This window comes from Antedon mediterranea, chromosome 9 (genome assembly GCF_964355755.1).
Source record: "Antedon mediterranea chromosome 9, ecAntMedi1.1, whole genome shotgun sequence".
NCBI lineage: Eukaryota > Metazoa > Echinodermata > Crinoidea > Comatulida > Antedonidae > Antedon > Antedon mediterranea.
Window position 1 is genome coordinate 11564947 of NC_092678.1, and position 23495 is coordinate 11588441.

The window sequence follows — 23495 nt, forward strand, 5'->3', positions numbered from 1 at the left end:
GTCTAAGACCGTTTACGAGAGGACATTCGACGCAAGCGACTTAGGTAGTACATTGTTTTCTGAGAAACAATGTTTAAAGTATTAATTTGTGTAAAAACTATTAATTGATTTGATCTCTTTTATTGCACCTGGTAATGCATTCCCGATACTATTACTATTAAGAAAATAATGTAGATGTCTGAACAACTATTTGATTTCTACAAGTCTATAAATAATTATTTATTTTAGGTCTGGTTTTTCAAATGATGCAAATGAAGAATTACTGGAGAGTTTCTTTGTCCATATTTATAACCGTGTTCATACTACAAGTGAAGTAAAGGTGACAAGAGAGCAGCTGCTCAGGTAATACAGTTTGGTACCAAGCAATATTCAGATGACTGCCTACTTGTACTTTTCTGCTAGCTAATTAATGCACATACAGTATACTTTTTTCTTAATGATAATACCTTAGTACAGTAGTTTAAAAAAAACAGTTAATGTATATTAATAATTAGAATAACCTTTTCTCTATAGAGAGTCATTTGTGTACCTGGAAAACTTTTCAAATTCTGTACCCAACTTGAACTGTGCTGTATTACTTGTGAAACTACTTATTTCCATTGAGAACAAAGCTAACCTTGCTGACCTCCGTACTAAATTAGGTGAATAGTTTTCTATATTTCTAATTTGTTTGACTATGGAGAAATAACTTATTATTTCTCCATCGTGTGACTAAAACATCATTTTTATATTTAATGGTAGACTTTTTAGTCCTCTTTGTTAAACTATTCCCTAAATTTCTATTCATAAAAGAATAAGTCAATGTTTTCATATTTTAAAAATTCAATAATCTTTATGAAGCAAACAAACTTAATTCGGTCTATCAACTGACATAACATTTATTTCTCAAAAATACATTATTATACAGTAACAACAATAGGTGTATGTAATAGTGCAAAGCCAGAAAATCAATGCATGTGGAAGTATGCCTAAGAAACAAATAACAAAAATGGTATAGATAAGAAAGAAATATGGTACACAAATTGGAAAGAAAACAAATTAAAAAAATATATTTGAACTTGACGTCACTGTCGCTCTATTATAATTTCAATTAAGAGTAGTTTATGAATTTTTTAAAGGTAATCTGGGCAAGAAATTTCTTCAAAAGAAGTGGAGTATAGTTGACTGTGAAATGATGTCCAAACGCAGTGAATTGATTCAACAACTATTAAGGTATATTAATGTTTAAGGTATATTAATGTTTAAGGTATATTAATGTTTAAGGTATATTAATGTTTAAAGTGTTATTATATCAGTTAATATTCTATTTAGATATTTTTCAAGCGGGGAGCACTAACAATTAAATATGTACTTGTTCAGAAAGTTCAAAATAACAGTGATCCACCGGCTAAAATTAAGTTGAAATTGCAGTTTCTGGATCTTCTTAAAAGAAATAACCTGTTTTTTGGGGGAGTTTTTTTTTTCAGAAATTTAGGCTTTGACTTAATATATTATTATTTTTTGTAATTGTTGATGTGTACTCCAGAAAATACCCAGGTCTGTCAAAAAATAGATTACAAAAAAAATGAGTTCATCATTTTATCTTAACTATTAAAGGGGGAGGGGTAGTGTGTCCCTTGATCCGCCTCTCGTGTGTCACAGTTTTAAACATGAATTTTATAATTAAAGGGGGAGGGGTAGTGTGTCCCTTGATGCGCCTCTCGTGTGTCCCAGTTTTAAACATGAATTTTATAATTAAAGGGGGAGGGGTGGTGTGTCCCTTGATGCGCCTCTCGTGTGTCACAGTTTTAAACATGAATTTTATAATTAAAGCGGGAAGGGTAGTGTGTCCCTTGATGCGCCTCTCGTGTGTCACAGTTTTAAACATGAATTTTATAATTGGTAATCCATTTGCAGAACATATGTGACATATTCAGATGACAGATTTGATTGCTTATCAACAATAACATCAACAGGAATGACGGAGCTTATTGAGAGTGAAGGAAGACAGGCTTCTCAGACATACCCACTGCTTACAAAGTATAGTGCACTATTTTACTTTTTAGAGACTCTAAAATCTATTGCAGTAGGCTAACAGCTTTTAAAATAATATAAAACAAATATTGTAAATACCGTTAGTTGCAAGAGGTTATTTTGTTTCTGGGGAATGCAATGTCAGGTTTGTTTATAGCATGTCAGTAAAAGAAAATATATTTTGAGAACAATTTATAAAGCCATTTTCATATTTCTTTTTAGGCAATCATTTGGTTGTTTCTTCCGAAACATACTTTGTGAGCTTGTGCAGGGAGTAAAGCAGATTAGCTCAACTAAAGATGGCACAAATGATAATGCAGTGTGTCAGTGGAACGCAGCAATCAAGGTATTGCAAATGCTCACTAAACTTATCAAGATGTTCACTGCAAAATCAAATATATCGGCATTATTGAAGGTGTGTATGCTATAGTAGTTAACGCGCCTTCAGCACTCTTGAGTGGTATGTGCGCTATATAAATCCATATTATTATGTTATTGACGGTTTGTATACTATATTATTGAAGGTGTATATGTATGTATGTATATATATAAATAAAAAGTGTTGTGGATTTAAGTAGTAATTCCCAGTGGTTGTCTTTATCTTTACAAGTTTTGTCGCTCCATTTGACATTTCTATTGCAATAAGGGTATTTACAATGGTACGACATGCACTACATTGTGCATTGTTTGTTTTATAACATGGGTCTATGAGTTATTTTAACTTACCTTTCTGGATGAATACACCTAGCCTAGAAGCTAGGCCTACCGCAGCAATCACCACTCTGCTAGGTGACTAAATCACCGCCTAGGACTAGGAGGCCCAGCCTAGACCTACCACAGCAGGCACCACTCTGGTCTGCAACTAAATCACTTTCTAGCCTAGGCCTAGCAAAACAGTTGTATACCAGAAATGACAAGATATACAAGTCGTGTGTGTTTGTTTTGTTCTTTTTTTTTTTGCAGTAGAGATGACTAGTTCGTACTCATAAATCGTGCAATGCCTAGCGCGATCGGTTTTCTGCCATACGATTTACAGGCAGAGTGCACTCCAATGCATGATAGTGAAAAAGAAGCGATAGTGTCTTGAGCATGGCTGTTTCCGGTCGTAAAACAGCAGACAGTGCTGATATTGAATTTCTTGGAAGTTCATGTTATTAATACTATTGAAATATTGAAAACCTTCCTGTGCTATTGTTTGTACTGGCTATTGTTTGTACTGGCTATTGTTTTTATATGTACTGTGTTTGTATTTATTTTCTATAGTTTTTTGTGTACTCTGGTTTATGTATACAGGGTATTACAAATAAATGAATATCATGCAATATTTATGTTTTTTACAGCAAGGACAAAAATTCATCGATGTATTTCTACGGAGTGGGATGCCAATTCTTGATAAAATGTTTAGATTAAAAAAGGATGATGTATTAAACATGTTAAAGACCTTACAACACAGTACTCGTATGCTACATCACATCTGCAGTCATTCTAAGGTAATTTATTCTCTTTTATAACTTGAGTTGCCATTGATTGGTTAATTACACATCATGTGCTATTCGTTATTGTGCACTAATGACCATTGAGTGGCACTATTGAATGATGAACGTCACTATTGAACACTTTTTGTATAAGAATATTGCCATGCAAGGTTGTTTTTTTGCCCTCAAATGTGAAAATTTTTTTAAAAAATCATAAATCCATTAAATGTCAAAATTATCAGTTTTTATGTTAGATGAGCAAAAGGAATTCTACAAATGTGCAAACATTTTTTTCAACCATAATTAAAATGTAATTGTGTTATGCGCGATTTTAACAATTTATGAAATTTGCATAAGATTTACTAGTCTGGATTCCAGATGGAGTTTTGACTTAATATTTTTGCACAAATGTTTTGCTATTTTAAAAAAGTATCATGTTGCTGACACATTCATCATGCCTAATGCAAAGTATCATGTTGCTGACACATTCATCATGCCTAATGCAAAGTATCATGTTGCTGACACATTCATCATGCCTAATGCAAAGTATCATGTTGCTGACACATTCATCATGCCTAATGCAAAGTATCATGTTGCTGACACATTCATCATGCCTAATGCAAAGTATCATGTTGCTGAGACATTCATCATGCCTAATGCAAAGTATCATGTTGCTGACACATTCATCATGCCTAATGCAAAGTATCATGTTGCTGACACATTCATCATGCCTAATGCAAAGTATCATGTTGCTGACACATTCATCATGCCTAATGCAAAGTATCATGTTGCTGACACATTCATCATGCCTAATGCAAAGTATCATGTTGCTGACACATTCATCATGCCTAATGCAAAGTATCATGTTGCTGACACATTCATCATGCCTAATGCAAAGTATCATGTTGCTGACACATTCATCATGCCTAATGCAAAGTATCATGTTGCTGACACATTCATCATGCCTAATGCAAAGTATCATGTTGCTGACACATTCATCATGCCTAATGCAAAGTATCATGTTGCTGACACATTCATCATGCCTAATGCAAAGTATCATGTTGCTGACACATTCATCATGCCTAATGCAAAGTATCATGTTGCTGACACATTCATCATGCCTAATGCAAAGTATCATGTTGCTGACACATTCATCATGCCTAATGCAAAGTATCATTTTGCTGACACATTCATCATGCCTAATGCAAAGTATCATGTTGCTGACACATTCATCATGCCTAATGCAAAGTATCATGTTGCTGACACATTCATCATGCCTAATGCAAAGTATCATGTTGCTGACACATTCATCATGCCTAATGCAAAGTATCATGTTGCTGACACATTCATCATGCCTAATGCAAAGTATCATGTTGCTGACACATTCATCATGCCTAATGCAAAGTATCATGTTGCTGACACATTCATCATGCCTAATGCAAAGTATCATGTTGCTGACACATTCATCATGCCTAATGCAAAGTATCATGTTGCTGACACATTCATCATGCCTAATGCAAAGTATCATGTTGCTGACACATTCATCATGCCTAATGCAAAGTATCATGTTGCTGACACATTCATCATGCCTAATGCAAAGTATCATGTTGCTGACACATTCATCATGCCTAATGCAAAGTATCATGTTGCTGACACATTCATCATGCCTAATGCAAAGTAAAATGTTTTTTAATTAACTTAATCTTAATAACTAAAAAATGACCTAAAGGAAATAATCTTTTTCAACAAGTAAACTTTTTATAACATTATATGGCTTACGGTATATGTATAGAAATTTTTTTAAATACTATTTTTATTCAAAGTTTGATTTTATTTGGGGAGACAGTACATCTTTAATGTAAATGTAGTTTGTGTTTTTTTCATATGCATACTACTGTAGTCCAGATTTTTTTATTTTAAATTGAAACTTTAAATTGTTTTTGATAAACTTGCTACTAAAGCTTGGTTCCCACTAGAACGTAACGCAAGGACGTAAACGCAACGCAAGCGTTTTAACCAATGACAAGCGAAGTTATAGACAGTTAGCAATCACAAGCAAATAAGCCATCGCTTGTGATTGGTCAATTCACTTGCGTTGCGTTACGTCCTTGTGTTGCGTCGCTAGTTGGAACCACGCTTAAGCAATGTTGAAACTGTAGCCAGTTGTTAATAAAACGTTTCTTTGCAGTCTGTTGGTGATATTGCCTTGGTTGCACATGTTCCTCCCATGAAACGCTCATTAGAAAGTTTTGTTTATCGTGTAAAAGTAATGCTTACTTTACACAACTGCCAAGATGCATTCTGGATTGGAAACCTAAAAAACAGAAACATACAGGTAACACTAGTCGATGAATCCCTTTATATTTTAAGGATCAAGTGTGATATTTTTGGATAGATAATTTAATTTTTTGTAACCCTATATTTTGTATCCAGTATTGTAAATAATTTTCATAATGCATATTGTATTGTCTAATATCGTAACTTTTAAATTTGTCATGTTAAGTTGAATATTTTGTACATTTTGATAGTGTCTATTTTTCGAATTGCATTTTTTGTTCTTTTACGTGTGTCCAATAATACAAACTTGTTTAGCTTAATTTGTTATCAATATTTTAAAATATGTTTTTATTAATATAAATTAATTTGTTAATCATATCTCAATTATTTTACACATTCTACAATAAATGAATTAAATTAAAGTTACAGTATATTTGCTTGCCATTATGTTGCTATGTTTCTGTCAATGTAGGGTACAGAGATTTTGTCCCAAAGACCAGCTTCACCAAGTGAATCTGAGAGTGTAGATTGCGGCGCTAACAGTGGTGATGAGGAGAAGAGTAACAGCGATGATGATAATGTGGATAAGACAGATGATGATGAGGTAAGGCACCTTCGCTAAATTATTGCCTTGGAACCCATTCAGGCACGTTTGCTATTGTATAACGACAAAGGTTGTATAGACACGTTTGGTAAACCGTTTGGGGAACACCATTTGGATGCGTTTATTCAAGATGTGAATAAAATAAATTTAAATCTGACTTCCAATCTTCCAAGAAAGAAACCACAAAAGCACAACAATCGATCACTTACACAGGACCAACAATATGGAATAAGTCTCTCAAAGCATCTAAAAGATTTCAAATCATTATTCATCTTAAAAAATCAATTTAAAATATATATCAACAATAAACTGCAAACAATCTAATTTCTCACCCCACTAAATGTCCTTTCAAATCATACGAATTCACAATACATTACTATAGTAAAAAGAAAAACAACACTCGCCTACTATTTGTTGTTCTTTATTATACTATTACCGTAGTTCCCCGGGTATAATCCCACCCCCCCCCCCCCCCCCCACCCCCCCCCCCCCCCCTTGTACATGGAATTTGGGAGGTGGGACTATACCCGGGGATTTCCCACTGCATGAATTGAAAATGACGATATTTCTTCAAGCTACGATCTAAATGTATATTCCGATGTAGGCTAGGCCAGGCCATCTAGACCTAGGCGGCCTAATTGGTCTTACCTGTGCTATGCCTACCGTATAGATTTTCCCCCAGATTTCTACTTAAAAAATACCCTAAAATGTGATCTAGGCCTAGCTTCCTAAATCGACATGAACTCGATCATACAAGTTCTCCGTCTCCCGACGGTTCACCCACGCTCGAGCTCTCTGTGTAAATCGCATGTTGTTGCATGTGACACAAACTACTGCACAAGCCGGTCGGTATAGAGGGCGGTGTTTTTTTTTCAAATCAAGCATGCAGTAGTGTAAACAACAAGAAAAGAATGTACACGGCGAAAGGATGTACAGAACGTGACGATCGGGGCATGCTAGCCTTAAGGTTGTATTCAACTTAACAATGTTTGATGAGTTTTAAGTCAGCCAAATTCAGAGAAATTACTCTATTTTTTGGTGAGAATTTCTTTTAAAATATTGACGTCGGCCTAGCTAGTTACAGTAGGCCTAGGCCCACCTCTGGCCTAATATTAAATTATACACTGGGACTTTGCCCGGGGATATGCTTGCGTGCGAAGGTAATCGTAAAGTCGGGGGTGGGATTATACCCGAGGAACTACGGTAATACTACTTTTTTTTCTAATCCTTCATTGTAGTGTAAGGACAGCATTCTTGAAGGCACTTTATTTATATTTTGCCTGCTTTGCTTGTCCTCTTCAAATATCTTGTTGTTATATCATGCTACCGTCTGACTGTATGTATATATTATTGGTGCTATTTTACTTTTATTCATATCTTGTATACTATTGTTCTTGGTCCTATTTTATTTTTATTCATATCTTGTATACTATTGTTCTTCGATATTTGAATAAATGAACTGAATGAACATATTAAATATTATTTTTTATTTCCACATTTTCTTGGACCGAAATAACAAACTTAACATTAACCTATCTTTATTCAAGTGTGTAATGGCTTGATGTGCAGTGATACCGGCTATTGTATTTGCATTACCAAGATTCTATCTTACTGTACATATACATAAATAATTAAAGATTCTGACAAAATCTTTTTAAAAAAATCAATTGTCTTTATTTAAATCAATGCATGTAGCCTATAATTCGTCATAGTGACGAATTAAATATAGTTAATGTTTTAATATAATATTTGTAATTTTGTGCTTGCATATTCAGTTAATGTGTTTTTTTGTTTGTGTATTATTTATATGTACTGTATGTTTACTTATTTTATTGTTGTTCATTTTAGAGTTCAAAAGAGGATAACAAAAGTGATGAGTTGATTTGTAGTGATACTGAGTATTGAGGTTTAATGAGTTATACAGTTTACATTAGGTAAGATTTATTTCAATTTGATATGATATTACCACTGCTTGCAAATAACCAATCTAATCGATTCAAAACAAAGCTGAAATTGCTGTGATACCTTTTGATCCTTAAAACACATGACCGTTTCAGACAGAAAATGTGCTGCTAGATAAGCAGCACTGTCTTTTCAAACATAACCTATGTCATTTGATTTATTATTATATTAGTTAAAATGTCTTTTATTATAAAAGAGTATGAAGTAAATTGTATAAACAGGACAAAACTTTAATTTCATGATACAAGAGTTCAGAAGCAGTGATGAAGTCAAGATCAAATCGTTTTTTAAGAATTAGTTTTACTATGCTAATTCCAGGAATTCAGTTATAAGTGAATACCAAGTTTTATTTGGGAATCATCGTAAATGCTTGTATAAATATTATGGTAGACAAATACAATACATGTTCAATGCAATTTTGATATTCCAGAGTAAACACGCTTCCCTGACTATGCAAATAATTTCATGAGGTGAAATTAGAGTTTCATATTTCACCACTTGAAATCATTTTTATCATTGCACGAATACAAAGCATTATTATTGTACACCTACCTAGTATGTCAAAAACCAAAACATATTGCTAGGCTCAGTGTAATAATAAGATTTATAACGCGCACCACAAAGTGCAGAGTAGTAAAATGAAATATTTCCAGGCAACTGAAACTGATCTAGACTAATTCTTATATATTTGTTCTCATTAATTAAGCTAATCTAAGTACTTTTTTGGTCTAAATTAGTACATATCCCTTTACAAAAATGTTACTTAAATTGAGTACCGTTTCTGTAATGCAGAGGAGCTATCGTTTTCGTAAATAACTAGTCAAAGGGTTAAGCAATATATTACTGTTCACTATATACAGTAACCTTCTGCAAAAACACATGATGTACTGTACATATTTACGGTTATGGTATCACTCGGGCGCTCACTCACTCATTCTGCCATTGTTTCGGAGTCTCACATTACTTAATAACTAATAGCCTTAAGCTTACATGCCAATGCCTAGGCCTAATACTAGCTTGGGTTGGCTGAAAGGCAAAACTTTGACATCTAGGCTAATTCTGGTTTTTTTTTCTACGATTCCACATCTTGCAGAGATGTTCCCATTAAATAATCAAAATCCTACAAACAATCTAAAGCTAATTTAAATGCCTTTTTGATCTAAATTAGTACGTACTGTATATCTCTCCAGAAATGACTTCCATCTGTAAAAACCAGTCATACCATTCAAATAGCCGCGAAAGTACAAAATAGATGGCGCTGTTGTATTTCAAAAGCAACAGTATAAAACAAAATATTTTATAAACGCAAAAATATTTTTTTTTTCGTGCACAAAAAAAGTACTATTCAAACGATCGTTTAATAGTGCGTACTATTGCACGCCATGTGATCCACATTTGTCCAATCAAACGACAGGAATTTATTTAGGTGTTATATAAAATCCAATATTTTTCGGATAGTTTTGTTAGTGTATGATTGACACCTGCTACGTGGTTTCCCTGTTCTATTTATCAACAATTAATCTAGTGATTTTTTCTAGGCCAAATTACGGGATACTTAACATCATAAGGAAGATAATCATCACAGTCTACCTGTCGCCCTCTTTGTTCTTTTTTTGGGCATAGTGAACTTATAATACTGCTTTGGTTAACCGATTCATTTTTATCTAATTGTTTCAGGTTTAGATGCATCATTTTGCGCTTGTTTAATTAGTGCCTACTCTGCGTTACAAACTTCATTGACACTTAAACATCCCTTTGTACTATCCCCCTTCTTAATGATATAGTTTGTAATAAACCTAGTATCATATGCAAGAACATTAATTAGTTTGCACCACTTAGAAAACCTAGTAGAATCTCCAATCACTGTCATTAATTGTCAATGTTCAGTGTTTTCTACGGTTTCTACTTTATTCTCTGGCCATTTTTAGTTAACTTTAAGAACTCTGGCACTTCCCACCATATTTTTACTTAAATTAGCTACAGAACATCCCCTGGAAGCAATATCTGCTGGATTTAATTGTGTTGGTACATATCTCCACTGACTTGGCTTAGTTGCGCCCTGAATTTCGCCTGAATCCGATTGCCTACGTACGAACAACAAGAAATTTATACTTCGTCCTCTTATCCACCATAGAATATTCAGGGTATCGGACCAAAATGTTACTTTTCTTAGGTCAATATCTAATACCCTTGCTATCAGCTTTTACCAACTTAAGTCCCAACATAGCACCCGATAGCACAAGTCTTGGTATACTTTACTTTAGTTTTTGATACTACAAACCGAACGATTTTTTTTATCGCAGTCTACAGTGGTTTAAATAAATTACAGTAGCGTATGCCTCAACAGAAGCGTCACAAAATACATGCAAGTTAAGTTTTCCATTCCCACTTGGCCATAAACACCAATCAGTTTTAATCTGGTTCAGATACTGTAAGTTTAATTTTCAATTATTAATTAATAAATTCAATTTTCAACTCCCCTTCAATATGCTCATCCCACGTCATATCCTTTTCTCAAATTCGTATTATAACTGCCGATACAAACCCAAAGGAATCGAATACTGACGAGAGCTTTCTTAACACATTACACTTAGTTAAGGATTCCACTGTAAGTTTCTCTAGAACTTCAAAATCATCCATATAAGTAGAATTTAACACAGTGTCGGCCGCTAATGGGAACTTAACCTTGAGCAGTTTTTCTAGCTACGGTTAAAGCACTAAATGGAGAGGCATTAATTCCAAAAACCACCCTATGGTGTTCGTAAACCGTGGGCTCTATAGATACATCTAAATCCCTCCAAAGAAACCTATGCATCGGCTTATCCTCCGCATACAATTTTTATTGCAGATACATTTCCGATATATCACATATTACAGCTATTCTATTCAGTTTAAACGGTATCAAAACATCAAAAAATTCTTTTAGAATCTTTGGCCCAGGGCTTCTTGCATCATTAGTTATCCGCATTCAGCGGATAACTCCTTGTAACTGTCCTGTTTCATCATCTTTTTTTTTAGTTATCCGCTTAGTAGCGGATAACTCCTTGTAATCGTCCTGTTACTTTTTTTTTGTGGTTATTTCTTTCTCCTCCATTTTTGTGTCTCGCGTATCTCAAAAACTTGTAAACATAACATTTCATATCTTTGTAAACATATGGGCATTTACGTGAAGTTGTGCACCTCCTATTTTTTAATGACGTCAGAGTTGCGCAACGTGACTTACGTGCGATTTTATGATTTTTTATGATTGATCATAGGCTAAAAACCAAGCATAATTTTGTTTTGACACTTTGTGAAAATTTAAGTCATATCAAGGGAAAACTTTTTGTGGATTAAAAATGCCATGTTTTACAAGACGTTACGCGCGCACGCGCATTTCTCTTCTGTTTTTGTGTCTCGCTTATATCAAAAATGTGTAAATATAACATTTCATAACTTTGTCAACATATGGGCATTTACGTAAAGTTGTGCACCTACTATTGTGAATGACGTCAGAAATGTGTAACATGACTTACGCATGATTTTATGAATTTCCCGTATTTAACATAGGTTGAAAACCATATAACAATTTAAGTTGAAACTAATTTATATCTTGCGCTAACTTTTTGTGCACTAAAAATGGCATGCTTTACACAAAATTATGCTTTTCCAGCCTTTTCTAGTAATTTTATCAAATTTTAAAACAATTTAGACTTAAAATTACGTCGTATGAGCACGTCGAATTGTACAATTTGCGCGTGTTTTTAATGGAAAAAAATTCAAAAATTTGTAAAAATTATGCCTTTTTTTAAACAATCATAGATTCTAAACTACGAGGTAAACTTTTTTATGCATTTCGCGTTTTTAACATAGATCGAAAACCATATAACAACATAAATTGAAACTTAACAAAAGTTTAATTTATATCTTGCGCTAACTGACTGCGGAAAAAAAATGCACCCACGTTTAAAATTTCAAAATGCGACAAATTAATTTCTAATCAACTTTCTACGCGTTTCATGTCATTTTGAGCATGTTTAAAATTCCCACGTGCACGCAATTTTTTCCGCGTGATTTATGTTTTTCCAGCCTTTTCTAGTAATTTTACCAACTTTTAAGCAATTTCGACTTAAAATTAACGTCATACGGGCACGTCGAATTGGATAATTTAACTTTGATGAAAAATTTGTCAAAATTTGTCAAAATTATACCTTTTTTTAAACAGTCGTAGTTTCTAAACTAAACGGTGAAAGTTATTTTTATTACATATTCTGGAAGTTGATGAGTTGTAGATATCGGATCATGCATTAATATGGCTAACCGGACATTGTGATGTCATCGTATCGCCACCCGAATATAAAATATAGAATTTTCGTATCTTTCGTCATAGCGCATCACATTTAATAGAGTGCATCTCCACTTATCTGTTTTCCATTTTCACCCTGATTTTGATATTTTCTAGGTCAATTAACTGTCTTTTGCATGAGTAAAAAATATTTTAATTTTTATGACGTCATCTCATCTAAAAATGTAAATAACAGAGGTCACTTATTTTCATCTTTACGGTAAATTTCAATCTGTTATAGCTCGTCAAAATAAAAAGTGATAAATTACAACTTTTTTTTTAAGCTATTGGATTGTATACGAATTCATGTGAACATTTTGCCAATCAAATGTTGTGACGTCATCATATGGCCAGTTGAATACAAAAAAGTCGTATTTTTATCTTTTGCGTCATAGTTCATCACATTTAAAAGAGCGCAAATCTATATTTTACGTATTCAAATTTCTCCTACACGTTAATATGTTGTTGCTGAGATAATGTCCTTCCGAAATTGCTATCTTAGTGTTTCATTTTGAAAATATATTAAAAATAGGAATAAACGGGGGGTCCCGTAATTTCACCTATTCTACACTGTATGTAATAAAGAATATACTGTTTATACTGTATATACTATACGACAGAAAATTGATAGAATTCAGCACTAACAGCATATGATATTCTTCAGTTCAGGTCATAATGCCATAATCTTTTCCGTGTGCAAAATTCCAACGTATGAAGTGCGCGTGGCGTTTGTCGTGCGGATAACTAACTCGTCAAAGTGACGCGTTCAAATCTAAAACCCTTTAGCTGCTGCATCGTATACTATACAAACTTTAATAGTTTCCCTGTCCAACTTTACGACAGGAAAATGTGGCAAAAACCATTGTTGAGTGGGGTTTGCTCATTACAATCTACTTTCCTTATTTATCGTTTGTCTAGATGTGCGTCAATAACTTTCTTGTATGCCTGCCCTAGCTCATTATTATTTAAAAGTTTTTTTTCTACATTTTCAAGTCTCTGTTTTGAAGGGCAATTGACATTTATTCCTGTTCCAGGGAATTCTTACTTTATACCTAGTATTTTCAATGTCATAGACTCGATATTATTAACCCTATGTTCTTCTGTAGCGTACAAGGGCACACTTTGGACTCCAACTATTTCCATTTCTCAAAACTTCCTAATATACTATTGTTGTTACAACCATGAAAGTCAACTACTAGCCTTTCCGATTCTATTCCAGGGTTTGAGCTTTAAATTGCCAGTCACATTATCAGTCATCAATGTATTAATTTTATATTGAATACTTTTATTATTTATTGGCAATATTTCAAATTTAACATTTTATGTACTAAACGTTGTTTTTCCCCATTTAAGGTCCCGACCGTTACCTCATCAATAGGGCCACTTAGTCCAAGCTCATTACATACCTCACTATTTTATGCATGTTTGAGAACTCCCATCATCTAATAAACATTTATCTGCAACTGTTTTTTACCATTTTGTGCCACTACTGGGACAATTCTAAAAGACACATTGTTGTCTTGAATCATATAATTATCCTCTAATTTTGATCTAATTTTTGGACTACCTATGCTACAAGCACTCTCATCTGCCTTAGCTTTACCGAAAAAAGATCCACCTTTATTGGGGTTATCCCTATCGTTGCTACTTGACCCACCTTCCCTATCGTTGCTTTCAGATATAGTATACATACTTTTAGTTTTGTGTAACACTACAGCCTATTGTGGTCATATTACATACCATTTGTCTAATTACAATATTCATATTCATATTCATTTATATTCATTTATTATCCAGAAAAAAATATAAAACAAAAACAATACAAAAAGCATAAATTACAATCATTTGCTATTTGCATTTAAAACATAACTTACGCCCTTGTGTCTCATTATAACAAGCACAGCTTTGGAAAGGTTCATCATAACTAATGTTAGACTTAACTTGTGCCTCCGTGGAATTACTGTGATACGTTTTTTGCCTTGACCTCTAGCATTTTCATATTCAAGGTGTCTATCATACATAGTGCTTGCTATTTTTGTCTGCCGTTTTACAAATTTAAGAAGATCGTTTTCAAGAATAGAATCTGCCTTATTCACCCATTTAATGGTAATAGTTTGGGAAGTAATGATTGAACCTTTAAGATATTACCGTCAGAGCCATATATATAAAGAGTTACGACATTGAAAATGAGAAGCCATTTTTGTGTCAAAGAATTGCACGCTGAGGGCGCGCGCGTCTCTTTTGTATAGAGTTTTCCTGTAGTTCCATGCATTATTTTTAGATTTTGTTGTCAATGAAATAACGCTTAGATTCCGTTTTTATTTTAGTAATTAATTTCATTAATGGTATTGATTTGTTAAAATATATATATATTTTTTATAATAACAAACAAATTAATTCTAGGGCCTACATGGAAGTTAGGATACATCAAAGAATGAACCAATACAAAAAACACACAAATTCACCCCCCTTTTTATGCAGTATATGGCTTTCTGTGTGTTTTTACACAAACTGCGCCGCCAACGTTATTAACATTCAGAGACTCGTTCATAATTTAATTTGTAATAATTTGCGCCTTTATTATTTTAATATTGTTCATACCCTTGTTCATACCCTTATATTAACAAATATATCCACGACACTTTATTATTTTATTTAGACATCAAATCATGCAGTTATGAATTGAAAATATTACATAATTGTTATTAATGGAACGTAGTTATGGGATGTTTTGTTCCAAAATCAATCAAGCGAACGTTATAATGTACTATCGCACGCGCGCGCAATATTCTTTGCTGCAAGTACTTCTGTACGCTGTGCACATCGATATTTCTCCGTAAAATGTGCAATTATATTTTTTTTTTAATATAAAAAAAGATAGTATTTTGTTGCTCCTATACTTTACATGCATTAATGGCGACAAGTTTGACACAATTTGATCTGCATATCACGTGACTATAATCCAATGTCATAACTCTTTATATATATGGCTCTGGGTACTGTTAATATCACATGTATACCCAACCTCATTTAACACCAACTCACGTTGTTTCATATCCCTGACTAATCCCCACAAACTATCACTGTATTTGTTTCCTTTCCAAGCTTCAGTAGATACCCTAGCTTCGCCAGTGCAAAACGAGATACTGTAACTTAGTTGCATTATTACTGAGACACTATATTAGTTATGAATGAATTAGAAATGAAATACCAATATTCTCCAGAATCACTCCCAAACTCTGGTATTGTAAATGTAAGCAATACCAACGATAACGATAAGTTTAGCATCAATACTAAATTTATCAATATTAGTTAGCGTCCGGGTCATTCCATGTCAAATCACCCAATGGGTTAAACCCTACTTTCTTCAAATTTGCTCAAATTTGGTTTTTGGGTTATTTTTAGCTAAAAAACCTGAAATTTTTAATTTGAGCACCATACGACCAACGGTTCGCGCGCTACGCGCCGTCGTTTCTTCGCGATTTTGCGCAAAATCGATGCGGCGGGCTATACTTAAATGACCGTATCTCCGTAAAGTGTGGACCGATTTTGTTGTGACAGGTATCTTTGGAAAGCTAATTGTTAAAGCTATCCAAATCTTCTATTTACTTTTGAGATAGAACTATTTAAAAGATGTATAACTTATTCTATTCCATTTGACCTAGGATTTGACCTTGTGGGACAAATTTTTTTTAGATGAAATTTTGTGAAAATTATCTCCTACATGATATTTACATAATATAAAAAAATTGGAGATATATTATTTTTTGTTTGCTTTCTAGCTCATTTCAAAGTTGACTTACTTCAACAATTCTGGTATTTCTATACAGTGTAGATGTATTGTCGACATTATATCACTACCAAATTTACCTCTTAATACTATGGGTGTCACTCTCAGATTATTTAAGACTATAACAATGCTTTAATTATATTTTCATGCTCCATACAAAACAATTTAACTCAATATAACCGCATGATTTATAGGGCTATAATTACGTAAAATTGTAGTAACGTTTTAAAATTGCATAAAATGGCAGCTAGGCGGCATGGACCGGGGCAAGTGGTATTTTTATGCAAATACTACTACTACTTGCCCCAACCAATGTATCGTCACCCCGGTCCATGCCGTTTATAACGTAATTATAGACTTATAAATCATGAGGTTATATTGCATTTTTTATAAGAACGTAAAATTGTAGAACGTTTTAAAATTGCATATAATGGCATATAATGGCAGATAGACGGCAGGGACCGGGGCAAGTGGTATTTTTCTGAAATGAGTGGACCCTACTTGCCCTAACCCATGTATCATCACCCCGGTCCATGCCGTTTATAATGTAATTATAGCCCTATATATCATGCATTTATATTGCATTTTTTATTAAAAAAAAGTTAAATTGTAGTAACGTTTTAAAATTGCATAAAATGGCAGCTAGACGGCATGGACCAGGGAAAGTGGTATTTTTATGCATTGACTACTACTACTTGCCCCAACCAATGTATATCGTCACCCCGGTCCATGCCGTTTATAACATAATTATAGCCTTATAAATCATGTGGTTATATTGCATTTTTTACAAAAATTTAAATTGTAGTAACGTTTTAAAATTGCATAAAATGGCAGCTAGACAGCATGGACCGATGCAAGTGGTATTTTTATGCATTGACTACTACTACTTGCCCCAACCAATGTATCGTCACCCCGGTCCATGCCGTTTATAACATAATTATAGCCTTATAAATCATGTGGTAATATTGCATTTTTGACAAAAACGTAAAACTGTAGTAACGTTTTAAAATTGCATAAAATGGCAGCTAGACGGCATGGACCAGGGCAAGTGGTATTTTTATGCAATGACTGGACCCTACTTGCCCCAACCCACGTATCATCACCCCGGTCCATGCCGTTTATAACGTAATTATAACATAATTATGAGTGAAGAAATAAGTGAATAAAATACAATGAACAAAAATGTAAAATAATGATGAACAGCAAAGAACAATCAATGTTTTCAAAGTTAATATCATCAAACAAAAAAAATGATTCAATTTGCTTGAAAGTGTGAAAAGAGTGCCATAAACTGATGGTACATCCTTGGCTAACCAAATGGGGTAATCAAATGGTGTACAGATGTTTACCTAAGTAATAATTATTTTGTATGGAGCATGAAAATATAATTAAAGCATTGTTGTAGTCTTAAATAATCTGACAGTGACACCCATAGTATTAAGAGGTAAATTTGGTAGTGATATAATGTCGACAATACATCTACACTGTATAGAAATACCAGAATTGTTGAAGTAAGCCAACTTTGAAATGAGCTAGAAAGCAAACAAAAAATAATATATCTCCAATTTTTTTATATTATGTAAATATCATGTAGGAGATAATTTTCACAAAATTTCATCTAAAAAAAATTTGTCCCACAAGGTCAAATCCTAGGTCAAATGGGATAGAATAAGTTGTACATCTTTTAAATAGTTCTATCTCAAAAGTAAATAGAAGATTTGGATAGCTTTAACAATTACCTTTCCAAAGATACCTGTCACAACAAAATCGGTCCACACGTTACGGAGATACACTCATTTAAGTATAGCCCGCCGTGTCGATTTTGCGCAAAATCGCGAAGAAACGACGACGCGTAGCACGCGAACCGTTGGTCGTATGGCGCTCAAATTAAAAATTTCAGGTTTTTTGGCTAAAAATAACCCAAAAACCAAATTTGAGCAAATTTGAAGAAAGTAGGGTTTAAAATGTCATTTTTTTTGGGTGATTTGGTATGGAATGACCCGTCCATATTACCCTTAACATCTGAACGGTCTGGTTTCTTGTCCACAGTTTCAGCATTTTCATTTTTCGGCACTCTTCACTACTTTAAACAGCTGCACCTGGCAATCCAATCCAAATTTGTCATCCCTTTGCTACAAATGCTCCATGAATGTCCTCCATTTCTGCCACCTGTGTCTCAAATTTCTTGAGCACCTTTGTTATTTCTTCAATGTCTAGATTGTCATCTTCTTGCGACAGCACCTTAATGATATAATGTTCTTGTCAAATGGCCTTTTTTTGTTTCTGCTTCTAAGCTCTCCTGCAGCCTTCCTTTCCTCCATTACGATGTGTTTTCAAACAGCCTCCAGGTACAGTACACAAATTCCAGTAACCAAATTACAATTTCATTTTGTTTCGGAGTTTCAAAACAAATGTAAACTATAATTAACTGAATTCAACTAACATTTATTTGTTTTTCGCTACATCCACTACGACTCACATTAGTCGACTGGCCCTGCACTAACCTGTGCAACGCTTTATTAAAGGTAATTTGCATACAGATGGTAAACCCACTAACAAGAATAATATGGTCTAGTGAACACTGACGTGTTCGAGCGTCTTGATCTGCCTTGGCCCTGATGGTGATCGTACATACAGCAGGCCTACTGTACATATTTTTTATTGAAATTTGTGTAATTTAAATTACACAAATTTCAATAAAAAATATTAAAATAATAAAATGATAATACTTCAAGCTGAAATGTATTTTAATTGGCAATGTAATTAAATATCACAATTACGTATTTATTTTATTATTATTATTTAATCAAACGCGGCAAAAACATAATTGAATGTCAATCAGATTTTTTTAATTATTATTATTATAGAAAACATAGATATTGTTTCGTCATAATGACAGGCCTTACCCCTTGTCTTGTTGATAACAAATAAAAGCCCATAGTTTGCTAGAAAAATGAATTATTCAAGGCTGTCACGGTTGAATGAATGTTGGCTGTCCTATCGTTGCCTAATTAACCACATTTTGGACGAATTTTGTCTGCAGATAAACTGTGTGGGGTATGGTACATCTTTTCTGGATGATATGGTATACAGTAGCATCAGGATAATGAAGCTGAACCACACACACACACACATTTTCATATTACACATCAGATTGGCAAGTTTGTTTCTAGTCTAGGTTTTAGAAGATAGTGATTTGGCCATGTGCTGTTAAGCATATTCGTTGAAATATAGCAGGTGTCTACTTTCAAAATGAGACGGTTAGTGACGTATCACAACTGGCCAGCCAATCCCAGATCAGGGGAACCACGGTTTGAATACGATTAAGCCCGGTGATTTGGTGTGACATTGATGACTACACCATATAGCCAATCACCATTTAATTAATAAATTGTCAACTGCTTAAAACTATGGTCGAAAGAAAGTGATCTTTTGTTTAATTAATTGATTCAACATTGATGGTAAATTAAAAAAACGAATTCTTTCAAAATGATATTATATGCACATATCATTCCTTGGCATATCTTTATGGTGATTGTGATAGGAAGAATTAATTTTTAGCAAACTCAAAAGCTGTTTATAGGTGAGCTTTTGGTACAATTATGATGTTTAAGAAGAGTTTCTTACAGTAATACATTGTAGTTGTAGAGAAAGCATATTTTTTGTAATTTGTAATTGATATCCACAATGCAAGTACTATATTGTAGAATGATATTATAGAATGCCTATTCTTTTTAACATTTTATCTTTCTAAAAAAATATCAAATTTTAGTATTCTTTGCAATTGTCAAGAAATCGATCCGCTTAAAGTAGATTTTTTAACCCAACTTGTAAACACTTGAGAAGGATCAAGGAAGAAGAAAATCGGTTCATTAATTTGCCACTATAATTTTAAATTGTTGCTGGAAAAAAGAATTTTAAAGTGCCCAGGTTAGGGGCTGACTGACACATATTTCACGAATTGCGTGGTTTTTAAGATTCTTTTAATGTTTACATTTTCAGTTGATTTTATGATTTGCGAGTGGACATGCTTGCACGAGGCATCATCACCTTGTTGTACTAGTATTTTATTTGTCTCCAGACTATGTCTATATCCACCACCTTTCACATGCTTGCACGAGGCGTCATCACCTTGTTGTACTAGTATTTTATTTGTCTCCAGACTATGTCTATATCCCACCACCTTTCAAAATGGATCTGCGCTGTCTCTTTCTGACTTTTCTATGACGATTTTGTTGAAAGAAAGATCTTATTATTTGAGTATTATCCAATAAGAATAGCATAGACACAATACAAAGACTCGGTGAAGCATGATAAATACAGTTAGTACACAATACTGCACACCTATTTTGTCTATTGAAGAGAGAAACCTAAAGGTGATTGATATGCAAATGCGTACTGCATATTGTGTTGCTGAGTCAGGATCAATACACAATAGCCATTTCATTTCGTATCAGGACCCAGTTATCACTTTCAACTCCACAATTTCAACATACCAGAGTATTTTTTTTTTGTTTGATTAACTTTTTGTGGTAAGATATTTGAATTTATTTTTATATTCTAATACAGTACACTGTTGGATTCATATTGGATCAATTAGGTTGTTTATGATATCTATTACACCAAAAAAAAGGGTATACTGTAGTACACACTGCAGAATGCTGTAATATGTCAAAGTATTTGGATTAAACAAAGTAGATTTGTAAAAGGTAACATTTGTGTGTTTTTACACCAAGGTGTAGTGTTCAGCTAGTGTCCGTGTTTGGGTGCTACAAGGTGTAGTGTTCAGCTAGTGTCCGTGTTTGGGTGCTACAAGGTGTAGTGTTCAGCTAGTGTCCGTGTTTGGGTGCTACAAGGTGTAGTGTTCAGGTAGTGTCCGTGTTTGGGTGCTACAATTTTGGCTATTTTCTGCTCTGTACTATAATTATTTATCTATAGTACAGTATTGCCTTGTTGAATATATTTCTGTGTAATTTGAAGGCGATTTTCAGAATTCTAAAGTGCCATCCCGACTGTTATTTTCAGTTTTAAAAAAAACAGAGCATCTAAGGTTACCTGAGGGGACACATCAGACCCAGCAAATTGTTCCTTTATTCAGACATTGTTGGCATAGGTGACAGATGGAGAAAGTACAGGCTCTGCACGTCATTTTCCCATTTAGTCTGGATCTGCCACTGAGCAGGTCACCATTTAAAGTTTTTGAAATGGTACACAATCAATGGAAATTTGAACAAATATCCGAGTGTAGGTTATGGCCTTAAGTACAAAATTTAAGGAGAAAATGAATGTCATTGTCAATGACTGTTGCCTATGGCAATATTGGTGTGAAGAAGTTCATTAGGCCTATCACCAATGAAAACATGCATAGCCAGAGAAAGTATCTTTATTATGAAGATCAATTTTTATATTACTACTTACAATTATATTACCATCTAAAGTACATGAATATAATTTTTTGTTTACTTTTTTTTTTTTTTAAGGAAAAATAATGTATTACAGGTTGAGTTAACTAATTGTCATACTCAAATGTGTTCCTTGTTCCCTTAATAGGTGATTGGCCATAGTGTTAACAAAAATCACCAAGAAGCCAAAAGTTGTACAGTATTAATTTGTTAAACATGAATGAATGAAACATCAGCCTTTGATTGAATACAATTTATCAAACAACAAGTTAAGGATCAGCTTAATTTAATAATTACCAAGAATCATGTGGAGGGATCACCTTAGAAGTCTCAATTACTGTACATCAAAGATATGATTGCAATCATAAATTCTCTATTATTGTGTAATGACATTACATAAAAATAAAGAATTTAATATTTAGTAAAAGAATAATTTTGTAGATAATATTACTGTGCAGTAATTTGGTTGGATCATCCACTATATTTCTCTCCATGCGTGTATTCAGACAACTCGACAACTCCCTGGTTTAAAGTACTGAGCCAATAACATTATTTTAAACCCATTAACTTTGCTACAATAAAAAATACCAGGTTGTACTTGGATTGTATTTGTATATGTGTTTCATTAATATAAAAGTAAAAGTTTGACTATGTTGGGACATTAAAATTGTCTTGTAATATGTACTGATATGTCAGTACATTATGAAAAATACATACATACAGTACTGTGTATAAATAAATATCATAGTTTAGTGTACTGTACACTATGCTACATTGTGATTTTTTTTATTATTTTCAGAAGATGGCAAGCTTCAATCTCTGCATGTTACTTATGATATGCTCGTTATCAGCAGCTCAAGAGACAACATTGCCACCTGCAACACTACAATCAAATTGCCCAAACTTGTGTACTTGTAATAATGTAGCACAGATAGTTGATTGTTCTTCTGCTGGTTTCAACACCGTTCCAACAGGTATTTCCGAATACACAAATACATTAATTCTTGATGGCAATGATTTCAGCTCTCTCACGGTTGGTTCTTTTGCTCAGGTTCCAAATCTTAACCGATTATCTTTAAAGAGTTGCAACATTGAAGAGATTGAGGATGGTGCATTTGATGGTTTGCGAAACCTACAAACCTTAGAAATACAACAAAATAGGATAACTACGTTTAACAATGTGTTGAATAGTCTTTTAAAACTGAAAGTTTTGAAAGTCAGTCAGAATAAGTTAACAATACTTGATAAATCTATGTTTGAAAATCTTCGAGAATTGGAAATATTTGAAGCACATAATAATGATATATCTTTGATTGAACCGCAAACATTTCAAGATTCTCCACAACTCACGCATCTTTACCTACCCAACTGCAATCTGGAAAACCTTAATGAAAATACTTTCAAAAATCTCATTAACCTTATTCACTTGGATATCAGTGGAAATCAAAACAGAAATCTTGGCGCCAATATCTTTAAGGAAATGCTGCAATTAAGATATTTGTACCTTTCAAACATGGAAATAGAATCATTAAATACAGATACTTTTGCACAGTTAACCAATCTCCAAGTTTTGAGTTTAAACAACAATTACCTAAGGACTGTTTCACGGGAAATGTTTGTGGATTTGACAAACTTAAATTACTTGCTT

At 33.4% G+C, this 23495-nt stretch overlaps 1 protein-coding gene across 1 annotated transcript in view; it reads left to right on the plus strand.

Moving 5' to 3' along the window:
* LOC140058162 (Fanconi anemia group D2 protein-like) overlaps positions 1-22746 on the plus strand; it is a 42370-nt gene extending 19624 nt beyond the window's left edge. Inside the window, exons 14-23 of the mRNA XM_072103721.1 lie at positions 229-342; positions 514-641; positions 1119-1212; positions 1897-2019; positions 2236-2428; positions 3354-3503; positions 5677-5823; positions 6238-6369; positions 8218-8303; positions 22647-22746. Coding sequence (XP_071959822.1) covers positions 229-342; positions 514-641; positions 1119-1212; positions 1897-2019; positions 2236-2428; positions 3354-3503; positions 5677-5823; positions 6238-6369; positions 8218-8274 — 1138 coding nt within the window. The 3' untranslated portion in view covers positions 8275-8303; positions 22647-22746. The remainder of the gene's footprint in view (positions 1-228; positions 343-513; positions 642-1118; positions 1213-1896; positions 2020-2235; positions 2429-3353; positions 3504-5676; positions 5824-6237; positions 6370-8217; positions 8304-22646) is intronic.
* The last annotated feature ends 749 nt before the right edge of the window (positions 22747-23495 follow it).